Source organism: Chroicocephalus ridibundus, chromosome 6, assembly GCF_963924245.1.
Source record: "Chroicocephalus ridibundus chromosome 6, bChrRid1.1, whole genome shotgun sequence".
Classification (NCBI taxonomy): domain Eukaryota; kingdom Metazoa; phylum Chordata; class Aves; order Charadriiformes; family Laridae; genus Chroicocephalus; species Chroicocephalus ridibundus.
The window spans coordinates 27,656,316-27,670,760 of NC_086289.1; the positions used below are offsets into that span (position 1 = coordinate 27,656,316).

At 40.7% G+C, this 14,445-nt stretch overlaps 1 protein-coding gene across 10 annotated transcripts in view; it reads left to right on the forward strand.

The window, feature by feature from the left end:
• Positions 1-14,445, forward strand: part of ZMIZ1 (zinc finger MIZ-type containing 1) — a 352,580-nt gene that overhangs the window by 331,136 nt on the left and 6,999 nt on the right. For all 10 annotated transcript variants that reach the window (XM_063339621.1, XM_063339622.1, XM_063339620.1 and 7 more), the window contains 7 exons: positions 842-1,052; positions 2,254-2,359; positions 2,899-3,059; positions 3,360-3,427; positions 5,308-5,376; positions 5,908-6,155; positions 9,204-9,367. In XM_063339621.1, coding sequence (XP_063195691.1) covers positions 842-1,052; positions 2,254-2,359; positions 2,899-3,059; positions 3,360-3,427; positions 5,308-5,376; positions 5,908-6,155; positions 9,204-9,367 — 1,027 coding nt within the window. The remainder of the gene's footprint in view (positions 1-841; positions 1,053-2,253; positions 2,360-2,898; positions 3,060-3,359; positions 3,428-5,307; positions 5,377-5,907; positions 6,156-9,203; positions 9,368-14,445) is intronic.

A 14,445-nucleotide genomic window follows, 5' to 3' on the forward strand; every position in this document is an offset into this window, starting at 1 on the left:
AACAGCAGAATCCTGACATTTCAGTTCAATTCTTCACGTTCTTTTAAATTTCTTTTCCAAATGACTCATTCCTAACACAAGGTTAACATCCATACATGAAACTGAAGTCATAGTCTCTACCCACTTAATTTGTGATTAACTTAATCTCAGCCTCTTCCTTTTTCGGAGGTGTTATAAAACTAATTTTTGAGGAGCTAAATAGTGTGTGCAAGTTATTATTGGAGAGGTGGGAGGAATTCATGCTCTGAAAGGAGGTCTAAATTGGGTAGATTTAATCCACAGCTGTGTTAATTTGGAATCACAGGAACCAAGGCGGGGTGAGATACAGGGCTCATTTTATCTTAGTTGATTTACCTGTTCCAAGGCAGGATTAGCTGTACCTGTATTTTGTCTGACAAGCGTTCATTCAAATGCTTTTTTAAATGCTCTGAAGTAGTGAAGAATCCACAGTCTTCCAGTACAACCCACTGCAGCGTATCACTTTCTTGTTCTTAACTTGTAATGCACAGGGAGGACTTAACTGATGTGAACATTTTTCTTTCTGCAGGATCATATTGTGGTCTGGTTTTGCAAAGTGGTTTGAGATGTTCCCTTGGAAAGTCCTTTATAAGTGTAAAATAGTAACAAATACTTTGTGGCATGCTTGCATCATTAATTCATCATGTGTTAATTAGTCTGCTTGTGTTAAGGGCTTTTATGAAGAAAATATTTGTATCCTTTACTGGCAATAATTCTAGAAAAATAATCTGATTGATAAAGAAAAAGCATTCCTAGCATGAAAACGACCTCCCTCTGCAACGTGAAAGCAAAGTTAAAGGAAGATTTATTGGTTGTTGTACAGGTCTGACTTGGAATTGCAGTTCAAGTGCTATCACCATGAAGACAGACAAATGAACACAAACTGGCCAGCTTCAGTCCAGGTCAGCGTTAATGCAACCCCACTTACCATCGAACGTGGCGACAACAAGACATCTCATAAACCCCTGCACCTAAAGCACGTCTGTCAGCCAGGAAGAAACACGATTCAAATTACAGTCACAGCATGTTGTTGTGTAAGTACACTGAGCTCACGGCTGCAGCTGCTGATGCTGAGCTTGCTGTTTAGTACAGTTTGCAAATGTTGCCTTAACTGAAAGAGCCTTACTCTCATTTTTTTCCATGCCTTTTTCTGGTAAGGTGCTTGTTTGATGATGTTGACACAGTCAGAGTGCTAATATGGACATTTTTGCTGCTGAGTTATTGCAGAATGTAGTGGTATCCTTCTGCTGTCTCTGAAGATGCTTGTGGTCTAGGGCAGGAAAGGAGTTTGGTCTCCTACCTGTTTAGTGTGTGCCTGTGTAACAAGGCAGCTAAAGTGTATTAATGCAGAGGTAGACGAATGTGATGCAAACTGTTGTCCGGTACTAATTTAATTTACTTAGGGTATTAAACTGCGTTTGGTTTGACATAAGAACATCAACACCATAATCATTGGTGGTGGTGATGATTTTTCAAATAGCTTTTCATGTTCCATGATGCAGTCTAGACCATGCAACTTTCCCCTTTCTCCTTTTCCATGGTTTAGTTATTCTCAGGGATGAGTACTGTATTTTTAATGCAGAGTGGTGCACACATACAGTCTGAGCTTTTGACTGTTCTGTTGTCACTGACAAGAAAGCAACCTGCTACCTCTTCCAAGGTCACAGTGTGAGGCACTTTGACAGGAATCCATCCTTCCATTTTGCTTTGCATCGCACTGATGTTTCTCCACATACTGTCATTTATCTGGTGGCTAAGAGCAGGGGCAGCATCCTGTGAATCCACAAGGAGCTCTGTGTTGGGGAAGAAGATTCAGTTGGTTCCAGACACGTCAGTAGCAAATCGTTTTTGCAACTTCCAACGTAGTGTGAGGGCAGGCAGGTAGGCTAGAGTGTGTCAAAGTATCCAGGGTTTTAAAAATAAACCCTGATGTCAGAGGTGAATACGTCAGCCCTGTGTATTCTGAATACTAAGGAGGGAGAAAATGCAGAAAATCTTTTCTTCTTTTAAAGCCCTTGTATACGTTATGCTCCTGGAGCACGGAACAACATACTGCACAGTATGCAGAGTATCCCTAAGGGAGCGCGTGTGCGCAGCAAAGCAGAACCAGCTTTCATGTGCAAGCATCAGACTCTTACGGAAGCCACATGTCCAAGGGAAGAATGTATCTCTGTTCAGCAGTGTATTTACCATGCGTGTTTGGTTCTCTTGGTAACAAAATGTGTTTTCTTTCAGTCACACTTGTTCGTGTTGCAGTTAGTACACCGGCCATCAGTTCGCTCTGTACTTCAAGGTCTACTAAAGAAACGCCTGCTCCCAGCAGAACATTGTATCACTAAGAGTGAGTTTTCGTTTTGTGTGGGTGATGGCTTTCCAGAATGCCTGTGTTCAGTTGTGATAAGCTATTTCTACACAAGATTTACTTGATTATTGAAATCCTTAAGCTGTGTTTGTTAGGAAATTCCAGAACATCATGTGCGTAGATTAAATCCTCTTTATCCTCAAATGCTGAAGGCTGTTTGGGTGGGGGTAACCCTAACGAGGGCTCACCCATTCCGGGAGAATCTCTCTGGCTTTTCCCCGTATTAGTTTTTGACTTACCTAAAAGCCCTGTGTAGAAAGATTATTCTTCATTTATTTAGTGCTGCTTTAAGTGCTTGTATGGCACTTTATTTGGTTGAGGGTATAGCTGAATCACACGTGTGTGATGGTTTATCTGTTCAGGAGAACGTTCTAAATTACACATAATACACCTATATGGATAAATTGTCCATGAAATTGGCCCTTAAAGGTTGAAGTGTTGGTCTTTCAGATTTCTACATTAGGATTTACAGTACACTGGTGTTTTCTCACACATACACATACCTTCTTCCTAAACAGTAAAGAGGAACTTCAGCAGCGTAGCAGCTTCCTCTGGTAACGCGACACTAAATGGGGAAGATGGAGTAGAGCAAACTGCTATTAAAGTGTCTCTGAAGTGTCCAATCACATTCCGGCGGATTCAGCTCCCAGCAAGGGGTCACGATTGCAAGCATGTACAAGTGAGTAGATGCCAGTGTCCTGGCAGTATTCAGCTATGTGTTGTTACAGTACCTTTAGCTTGGTTATTGTATGAGAGAGCCTAATGAAATGGGATTTCATTGTGTCTGTCCACCTACATAATTAACTATGTATACATATGTTTAATGTAGAGGGAGAAAGGAAGCTATTTGGTTTAGTCTTCAGCGCTAGTAGACCTTTTTTCATGGCAGTTTTGCTTTTGTCCAACTGATTCAGTTAATACGGTATTTTCTCTTTATTTCCTTTTTTTTTTCCCCCTCTTCTTTGTTTCTGATACCTAGTGCTTTGATCTGGAATCTTACTTGCAACTGAACTGTGAAAGAGGAACTTGGAGGTGTCCGGTATGCAAGTAAGTGCAACCATATTACATGAAATGCAGTTGTACACAATTTTATCAAATTCAGACTATATTTAAGTCATGGAGTGGAGAAAAGGGAAGTACTAGGAAATAAAGTGGATATATTACACTTATCTAATAGCATAAAGTCCAATGAGAATTCTTGCAGTATTTCATAAATTGAGGGAACACCCTGGATTATTAGAAATTTAAAAACAGATAATGAGATACTTTCTCACAAAATACATAGTCTGCGAGCTCTCATTACAGGCTTTCAATGGGTTGTGTAGAGTTCGAAAGAAGCTCAAATATTTTCATTGATAACACAGGTATCTACATAAATGACTGAACTGGAAGTTTGTTTTCCCCTAGATTATAAAGTATAAGCATCTACCAGACAACAACATGCCATGGCAAAAGAACGGATAGTCTATTCTGGAGTTATTGTTGTATAATTTTAATGTTGTAATGCCCAAATTACTGAACTCTGAATGTGTAGATACTAAAGTGTTCAGCACCCAGATGAACGGTAAGTAAGGATGCCAAATAACTGTCTTGGGTACTGAGCTCTGACTCACATAGATACGCAGTTAATGGCAGTGTTCAAGGAGAGGGGGAATTTTGGAGACTGCAACATTTCCTAGTAATTAGGTAGGAAATGGAGTTGGATCCTACAAAGTCAAAGTCAGCATCAAGTACAAATTAAAGTGCAAGCAGAAAGCAGAAAGGACTCTAGTCCAGAATAAGACTGATTTTAAAAAAAGCAAAAGACTTCCAAAGTGCAGAAGTTTGTAGTGATTGCATAAAGGAAAAGAGGGATACCTTGGCATACTTTCAACATTATGTTTTGACCGGAGAGCTAGTACACTGCAGAAGAAATGTAACAAAAAGCTTTGAAGTGGTTACAGACTGCCCATTCTTATGTTTGACTGGGCAGAAAGAATTGCAGAACGTCTGCAGGCCAGTTCAGTGTCTGCAACCTACTGTCCTCAGTCCCCACAGGGTTACGAGTTTGTTCCAGCCTCAGCTGAGGAGCCTGGACTCCTTAGCTCAAGCAGCTGGATCTGCAGCAGCTTGTACTTGATCTCTGCAAGTCTCCGGTTCAATCCCTGCTGTGCCAGCCAATGTTGGGTATAAACAGGAGTGGAGATTGTCCGTTCTGTCTGCTTCTGTGGACGTTGCAGGCTTGAGACGAGCTTGTTTCAATGACTGTCCATGATTGATCCTAAAGTGCAGGTGCTTTCTCTGAACAACCTGAATCTTTTCTGTCCTCTAAGTTAGGCTAAAAATATCACAAGAACTGGATGTCTTGCTTCTTAATTTATGTATTCATACATCCAGGCTAAAATTTTTGCCCTGTTTCTCTGAGTATGAGCACCTGCATTCAGATCTAAGTGCCTACATAACTAAATCATTTCCGGTTTTGTTTTGTTCTGTCCCCATCTGTGCTGGTCTTAAGTAAAATAGCTGTAATACATAGTTTCTTTGAAGCCTTATTACTGTGTAGCTCAAAAAAAAAAAAAAGATCCAATTTGAAAAAAAAAAAAAGTGCTAGCTGATGTTCACAGGAGAAATCTGCTATGTTTGAAAAGCCTTTACATTCGCAATATATTTCACTAAAAAATTGATTTAAAGCATGCGAACAGCTTGTGGACACACAGAAGTAGATCTGTCCTTATCTCATCTATTTGATGTAGAATGCTATTATCCTGGTAATGGAGATGTAGAACTAAAACTGTTTGCCCTAAATCATTCCGAACTGTGCGTTACAGATAGTAAGTTGGTGGATCCCAGTCTGCCAATTCCATCATTAACCTATCCTTTTTCCATCCCTCTTTCACACGTGTCTAGTGGTATTCTAACATGAGGTTTGGGGTTTTTTTCCTTTCTAGTAAAACTGCTCTGCTGGAGGGCTTGGAGGTTGACCAGTATATGTGGGGTATTCTGAACGCTATACAAAAGTAAGTGAACTTATTAATTTCTGATATCCAAGACTAAGCAACTAGGAGATACATTAATGAGTACTGAGATGGTCATGCCAAAGTAGGTCTTAGTGGTTGAACTTGAATATTCTATTTCATGGCTCCTTGGTGGAGCTAGTGATACAGTGAATCAGTTTCCATCTGCTTAATAGATCTTGTTTATGTTATCTCCTAATGGCAGCCTCACCAACAAAGCAGAAGGAAGAGTGAGAATAGGGGATTAAATGCTTTCTTATATTTTCAAGTAGTCCCTCTGATTCACGTGTGGCATACCACACAGATATGTTTGGATTTCATTGTGTGGATAAACACAGAAATGTGCTCTCACAGTTGCCTCTCTTAAAACTTGCTTTTGGCACACACTTGAGGAGTGAAGGATCTTGAGGTTGTATTATACTAGAGCATTTCAGAACATTTGTTACCATGCGGATTCTTATGGAAACTTCAGCAGAATTGATTAAAAAAAAAAAAAGTCAATTAATGTGCTAAAATTTTCACATTATTTTACAGCTCAGAGTTTGAAGAAGTTACCATTGATCCAACTTGCAGTTGGAGGCCGGTCCCTATAAAGTCAGATATTCACATCAAAGATGACCCAGATGGCATTCCCTCAAAAAGATTTAAGACCATGAGTCCAAGTCAGATGATCATGCCAAATGTGATGGAGATGATTGCAGCATTGGGTCCTGGCCCGTCACCTTACCCATCCTTACCCCCTCCTCCAGGAGGCAACAACTCCACTGAATATGGTAACCAAGGTTAGTTTTACAGCTTTGTGCACCCACGTGGTGACTCTAGAAGTCAGTGGTTCAGTCAGCTTTGTGATTCAGGTATGTCAGCGCGTCTTCTCAGAGAGATGCATGGGGAAAGCAAATTATATGGCTGCAATTCTGAAATTCTGCATCAGTCTTTTAATTTAAGAATCGTCTTTTCAGAGGAAAATGTATTTTAGTAAGGAAATTGGTGCTTGTCATATTTGTTGCCATGCAGGCCTCCCTGAGCCAACAAACATTGTATGTTCCCTTATATGTTCATGGCCTGCCACAATATACGTATTTCCTCATGTTTCTGTCCATTTTCCTTCTCTTCCGCTCTCATTCAAGTGAAGGCTCCTAGTGCTACAGAAGTTACAAAGTAGAGAACTTGACCCATTAACCCTGCTACTTGTTTAAATTGTGGGGAGGTGGGTGACATTTGGTAGGCCACCCAGAAAGTGGGTGACTTTTAAAGAGCTTTTAACTGCTTTGCAAACACCTTTGCATTAGAAAATTATTTTTGAGTTCCTCTACCCATTTGCTGATGGATTGAAAAACAGAGTACTAAATACAAGCAGTGGAGATACGTTTTTCAAATGACTAGTATATTATGAATAACTCAATTACAGTGACAATTCTGAAAATATGAAACCAGAGACTGTTTCTTTTGCAAGTAATATGGTATGAGTCAGTTCATCTCTGGGAAAAGACCAACTGTTCACACCATCAGAATCCCCAAATTGATTACAAGGTGATATATGTGCTTTTTGCAGGCATTTGAAGAAAATATGGATTGCATGCAAAAATATGGTTAATTTGCTCCAATGACTGTGAAGCTGGTGACAGATGATAAAACCTTTTAGGTTTTCAAACAGATGAATGATTACTATAACAAAGTCAAGAGCACTGAATCACAAATTTTTCATTCGTTTAGTAGGAGTGAAGTGTAGTCAGAGCATGAGAACAGAGCCGTCTATTCTTCATCATCTTTCTAGCTCATAATCAGCAGCGGACAGGGTAGTCACATGAAGTGAGGTGTAGGGTTTGTGTAACGATTGCTGCCTAGACTGTTATTTTCCTGCGTTCCCCTGTGGATTCTGTAGCAGAGGGAGTCATTGTTTCTCAAAGCCCTGACTCATCAATGGCAGGTGAAACCCACGCTCTCCTATTTCCCCTGCAATAGGCATATCAATGCAGAGCACCACGTTATCCTAAATGTCTTTATAGGTTTGTCCCTCAGCATGTGGCACAATTCTTGCCCCAGAGAAGGGCATGCCGCTGCATGGCTGTAACTCCCGGGGCATACTGCCTTGCATCTTCATTCTCCATCAATACATGCGCTGAAACTTAGTGTTTAGAATTAGATAGCGTCTTCTGGTTAACAATATTCTAGAGCAAAGTAGTAGTGTTACTACTGTGGGTTATGGTTGTTTATTTGGGTTTGACAATAAGCATACTGAAGTTTAATTTGCAAATGTAACAAGTACTCAGTAATACAAGACCTTATTCCAGCTCCCTGCTATTAAATCTTTCCTGAGAAGCAAGACAAGAGCAGCTATGTTCTGTGAGACTCATCCAGTTTGCAGATTAACAAAATAAGAATTAGTAAGGCTCTGCAGTATTTACATGATAGATCAAAGTCCTGACTTCTCTGAGAAATACTCTTACATGGCTAATGACTTCTATTCCTCTGAGATTAAACTTCTGCTTGTGAAGCTGTGCTAAAGAGCAAATGATGCAGCTACTTCAGTTTGTCAAGCTCCCTTCTTGACTTGAACGTTTAAAGCTGCTGTACTTCAGCTGACGAACCGCAGGCTCTCTGTGCAAGCTCCAAAGCTATTCTATTATTTCAGAGCTCAGTATCGTCCAATTCTGTTGCTTATACAAAAATGCTGAGTGGCTTTAGTTCAATCTTTAGTGTTTATAGCAAATAAGCCACCAGAGTTGGTATCTCAGTTGGAAGCGTTAACAGAGGGATCTGGACAGAAAAAATACGGAGAGTAAAATCCCTGTATTGGAATACATCCTTTCTTTAGAATTCAAGTGAAGATCACTGGCCTGAGGTGGGACAGATCAAAACATAGTGACAGCGGTCATACAGTTTTTGTCCTGCAGAGCAACAGGGGACTCCAGGCTTATTGCTAGATGGTAGATGTGTTGGGGTAAATCCAAATCACTTATTCCGAACTGGTGTGGAATTTTGTTGCTTTGGAGAACATCTTTTCAGGCTGCAGTTAGGTGGATTTCATAAATTCACTAGTTTTTCATTATGAGCGTGCATATCCACACGCTGAACACAGACTACAGGCAGCCAGTTTGTAACTCTGAAAATGAGAGGAACAAATCCAGGAAGGGAAAACTGATGTTGTATTTGCAGACAGACAAGTGAATGTTGTTAGGTTTTGTGGGAGCAAGGAGGATTACATCACAAACCCCAATTAGACATGAAGGCCTCTTCTGTGCTACCTTAATGGAAGTTGCCTGTTTGTACTGCAGAAGAGGTAAAATAGATGCTGTGCTGTGGCATCTATATAACTGGTACTGTGGCATCTTCCTGATACAGTTCTGTCAGTTAGCTTCACCAGAAACTGCAGCAATGCCACAATCTTACTGAGTGCATAGAAGTGTAGACATAAATAACAGGTGTCCTATAAATAATCTTGGACTTGGGCAGTCGGTCTCAGTTGCACTGAGATGCTTCCGGATGCAAATATTCCATAGAATTTAATATCCCTTTCACTTCTTGACTTGGTTAAGTTTATGTGGTGACTTGACAGTAGTTTTTCAAAATGTCAGCAGTTTTCAATTAGTCACAACATGCACATGAGTTATTGCAGCAGCCAGTATTTGAAAGCCGAGTGCCGTTTTTTCCTCCCTGTTCCTCCAGCTCGCTCTGGCAGTGGGGACCACAGCGTTGTCATGTTCAGCGTTGCAGTTGCCCTGTGCTGTGCAGGGATGATGCTGTCCTGCACAGCTTTTACAAGATACTCTGAAACATCAATGTTAGGAAAACAAATAGTTTCTTTCATATCACATGTGTTTCTCTTTTAGGCAACAGTTACCAAGGGCACGGCAATTTTGACTTCCCGCACGGGAATCCCGGTGGCACATCAATGAATGACTTCATGCATGGGCCCCAGCTGTCACATCCCCCAGACATGCCGAGCAGCATGGCAGCTCTCGACAAACCTCTCAGCCATCCCATGCAGGAATCTGTAAGTAATGGTGCTGCAGACGTAGGTTTTCCTTTGTGGGGGTAAGGAGCTCTCATCCAGCTAATGGACTTGCCTTGTGAACTGCTTTTACTTTTTGTGTATTCCTCACTTTGGAAGTTTGTGAAATAGGATAGCACTGAGAAATGACAAAAATGCCATTTTTAGGTTTCTGGCCTTTTCAAGTTTTTGGAGAAGCTTTTCTTAGCTTTTTGAATTGTTGTTTAGGCTTGTTTATCTGAAAAAGACAACCTGGCTCGGTGTGCTTGTGTTAATCATTGTGTTTTGTTCTGACACCTGAAAAAACCTAGACTTCGTTCCCCAGGCCAGCAGGCTCTGTGAATATCCATCTTCGGCAGGCAGCTTGTTATAGTAAGACATTGAGCGACTTCAAAGCAGGGGCAGTATCTTCCTTGGCTTTGTCCCTGAGGGCAAAATTTGCATCAAAGCATTTTGAGCGGAAATTCTACTCAAGTAGCATGAAAGGCACCTTTAAGCTTTGGGAGCAGGACAAGCCTGTAGATTTCAAGGAGAGATGCTGCCACTGGTCTGAGAGTCTGTCAACGTAAGAGACTAATAGATGGAGGTTCCTCAGGCCTCAGAGGGAGAGGCAGAACTGTGCATTGGAAAAGCACTGAGTTTTATATACAGAATTTATATTATCTCCAGAAAATGCAGTACTGCAGCAGCTAGGTGATAGAAAAACAGCATTTAGCTCTTAGGCATGGCTAGTCATCTATTTTAACTCTGTTGGGGGCTGTGTGTGTGCATCCTTTTATGTTCATTTAAGTTACGGGGCAGGGGCTTTATAGTGTGCTGTTACTGCACAGGAAGGATGTTTAACTTGACAAGTCATCTGTGCCGTGTCTTTAGTGAATACTAGAAAGTACAATTTCAGAGTGTAATGAGGAAATGTGATGGCAGATGCTCAGCAAAAGCCTACTCAGTCAATGTCTCCTCTAGCTGGCAGAGTTTTCCAAGGAGGATGGTGAGAAATAGGAAGAGAGTGGAGAGAGAGTTCTTAGTATAGCTTGGAGAGAGCTCAAGTAACAAGACTGTCTGCAAAGGAAGAGTCCAGAAACCATAATGACGTTACCACTTCACAGGCTAATAAAGGACATAACAAACATGCTGTAAACTTAATTTTACGTTGGCAAATTCCACATACCCAGCTTAAAGAGCAGTCTGAATTATCTGCATCACAACCAACCATACAGTATTAGAATATAGTAGTGAGGGGAAATACTACCAACCTGAACCACTCACAGCTGCTTTCCTTTGAATGAAAGCCACAGGGAATTATTCTTTGTCTCCCATTACCTGATACCTACCTCTTGACTTTGCCAGTTAACTGCTATACCTTTGCTCTAGTAGTTGCCCCAGTGAAATTTCTGAGGTGGTAGGATATGAAGTGGTTGAATATGAAAGTGAAGAATTTGTGGGTTTCTGAAAATGGGACTGCTTACAGATGATGGCAAAGGTGAAAGCTGCTCAAGGCTGTGCATGTTCCAGAGCTGTAAGAGGGTATTTGGGCAAATGTTAATAGATTTTTGGTTCTGTGGGACAGCGTGTAGCAAATCTGATACTTGCTTGTGATAAGCTGGCAATTAAAGTAAACCTTGGCTCACTTCTCCCTCATCTATCATAAGAAAGCTATACTGTTCAGGAACGGGAAGCAGCGCTAAAGCAGGTTCCACCTAGTTTATGTCAATGGCTGATTTTCTCTAATGAGGATCGGTTTTCAGGTCTATTAGGACAAGGGAATTAGATTGACCTTGTCAGTGTCATCATGCAGTCTTTAGGCCACATTTGAGGACTGTTAGTGCTCCCACACAGCTTTCTCAGTATTATAAAGTCTCTGCTTTCCTCTTCCTGTGTTTCTCTTTCTTTCTTCTCTCTCAAAAATGAACTGTTTGTCTGTAGCAGACACTCAGGAAAGGCAGCCTTAAAATTACTGCTTTTAGAGAAATGTATGCCATTAACACATTCCTAAATTATGTAGCTGAATGTCTTTGGACAGACATTTCTGTACAAAAATAACTGTAAATTACATTGCGTAATTGAACTAAGGTTTTAAGATGTTGTCTCTGCTCTTGTCTGGCTTTCTGTCTGTCTTTTTTTACACATTTAAGGTGTATTTTGTTTTCATCTACTATTCACTTTGACTGTTTCATGTGTACAAGGTGAGTCAGGATCAGATGTTAGGTCCTTTTAGACCCAAGGTCTGTCTCCAACTGGAGTTGAACGCTGCTGAGGAGGTTCCTAATTTTCCTATTATTAAGATTTATGTGGTGCCCCGTATTTAATGGTAGACAGAGAAAGTTGATCCCTCCAGACATACTCCACAGGTCCCTCCAGGAAGTGCAGATGTGTTTGCCCAAGGTAGGCAGGGCTGGGTAACCAGGGCTGGATCATCATAGCTGCCTTCTCTCAACACTGCTGTTCTGCTCCTGTGGAAGAAGAAAAAAATCAAGACCTGAAACATGCCTAGAAGTAATACCTCTTCCCCAGTGTAAAGTGTTGTGAGAACTACAGAACAGATGCTTCTATGTTAGTGCAAGACCGCTACAAAAATAGCTGCCACAATCGCATCGTGTTTGTTTTCGGAAGTTGTAAACAAGTTTTAGATGAAGGTGAATCCAGAGTTAGCTCTAGCTTAGTGCTTATTGCCAGGAGCAGTACGTGACTGACTGAGCAGTGGATGGTTACGCCATAGTTCCATATACACAGTGAGGTGATGTGAGCTGCTGGTGCGGCTGTAAAAAGTCATCACTCTTATTTCCATTTTCACTTTTCCTCTCTCTCACACCAGCACAAGTGTTACTGCAGCCATGAAGTGATCTGAATCCGGGTACTGATGTGATTAAAAACTAATTCAGAGGGGGGTGGGGGGAAGTTTAGTTTTGATGCATGTCAGTTCCCCAGTTGAGTTCACTGCATGTCTGCAAGGATTCACCTGATGACAAAGGCAGAGAACAGAGACAGGGCAGGATGGCATCTTTCAGTGGTTCTGCCAGCTAACCCAGCAAAAGAGTTGGTAAAACTATGACCCCAGTAATGGAGAGAGAGATAAACCAGGGACTCAGCTTGCTGATCTGTGTTTTTCACTACCAGTTTTCTCCTGAGATGAAAGGACTATTGCTCTGCAGCTTGCAGGTCCCGGTGCTCTACACCTATACATCTCTGCACTCCTAGAGGTCACTGTTGGGCTCCTAAAGAGTTGTGCTCTTTTGTGCTATTAAGCTGAAGATGTAGTTGTGTCTGCTTTTATTTTATAGATTGTAAATGTTTTAAGAGTGCCAAAGTTTATGCTCCTAAAAGCAACTCTAGAATTACCTTGCTATGTAAGCAAAGGCAACTTTGTCAGGCTCCGCGTTCATAGTGTGGGTTAGTGCTTTTAAAATAAAAAGAGTTGCAGGCGCAAGCTGAACATACTCAAAGTTTATTGCTTAGAATGTTTTCGCACCACGGCAAACTTACCATTAGTTAGCTGAATGCAAATAGAAAGACATTGAAGTCCTGAGCATTTTGCTTTCTCTCAGGTAAGTTGGTGGAGTCTGTGGCGTAAGTCAGATGGATTTTGAACCTGCGATGGCTGTTCAAGATTATGGTGACTCTCAGTCTTACGATGAACAATTACTTGCTATCCAACAGTTATGTCAGGGCCCAAGATACTGCCTTAGCAACTAAATATTTGTGTATATAAAATGCTTGCATGTATAAACATAATGTAGAATTTCTAACCTGTTTTTGTTCTGAAATGTGTCTGAGAACATATGAATGCCTCTTGGGTTAAATAATTATTGGTATAAACATACCAGTATGACTCTTGCTTTGTGCATTCAGGGATAAATTTAAGAGACTATTCAAGATAATCCTGTTTTGTTTTGGGTTTTCTGGAAACTGCTTTCCCACTTTTTAGCAACACTGTCTTAAATTGCCTTTTACTTTTTGTTATTATTAAGCTTTCTTAATTTCTACTATTTCTGTTGCACACGTCCTCAATGAACGAAGAAGGAAACAGTACTATTTGGATAGACACCTACTTTCACTTGGACTTTTGCAAAGTTTTTAGGCTGCAGATTCATTAACATTGAGGTGGTCTGTGGGCAGATTTTGTACAAGTTTACCCCTAAGGTAACAAAATAATGTTGCGAATACTTTTCAGGCAGTCAAAATGTGACCCTAATGGAGAGAAGAATGTGTATCGATACTTTTTAACAGTTACTGTAAACTCTGGTATGGGAAAGAGGCCCAAATGAGGTTTTGCAGATAGAATCCTGCTCATTTCCACCCATTTTCGTATTACCAAAGTATTAAAAAGCAGCCCTGTGTAGCTGAGTATGACTGTCCCAATGGATCAGTATTCAGGTTTCAGTTTTCATAAGAGTGGTGAAATGTATTTTTTTTAAATGCTTGTTTCTGTATTTATTTATTTTTTAATTTTGTGGGAACATTTTAATTAAGGTTTGTAATAACCTCCCTTTTGCTTTACCAAAACTGAAGACTCAGGTTAAAATAACCTTGCGGTTTACTATGATATGAAAGGGTCAATGCTGACATAGCATTTTGCTGGTTTCCGTTGGCTTGGCTGGATGAATTTCATGCTGTTGTTGTATGTATCTGTTCTTTTATTTCAGCTCCACTTTGTGGCAATATGTAGCATTCCTCAAAAATGTTTACATTTTTTTGCTTCTCCATATACCCAATTGACATCAGACAGCTGATTCTGAAGCATTCAGGCACTTCTTTCTCATGGCACCAAGGTCAAGCCCCAGAGAATCCGCTAGCATTAAATGGGACGCGCAGCAGAAGGAAGAATTGGGCTTGTGCATTTTTGTTGCTTCTCTGTCATGTGAGAAAGACCTTTCCCTCACACTTCCATAACAGGGTTTGGAAGATGCATGTGGTTTGGTAGCTTATTCTCCACAGAAAACATAAAAAATACTAAGCTTTTGCTAGAGAACTTATCCACAGCATGAATGCAAAATGTAAGCGTGATCGTTAGCTTAGTTTAAGCTAATGCATTTTACTTTGCAGTCAGCAGGTATGCAGCCACCTACAGCAGCTCTGCTGATGGT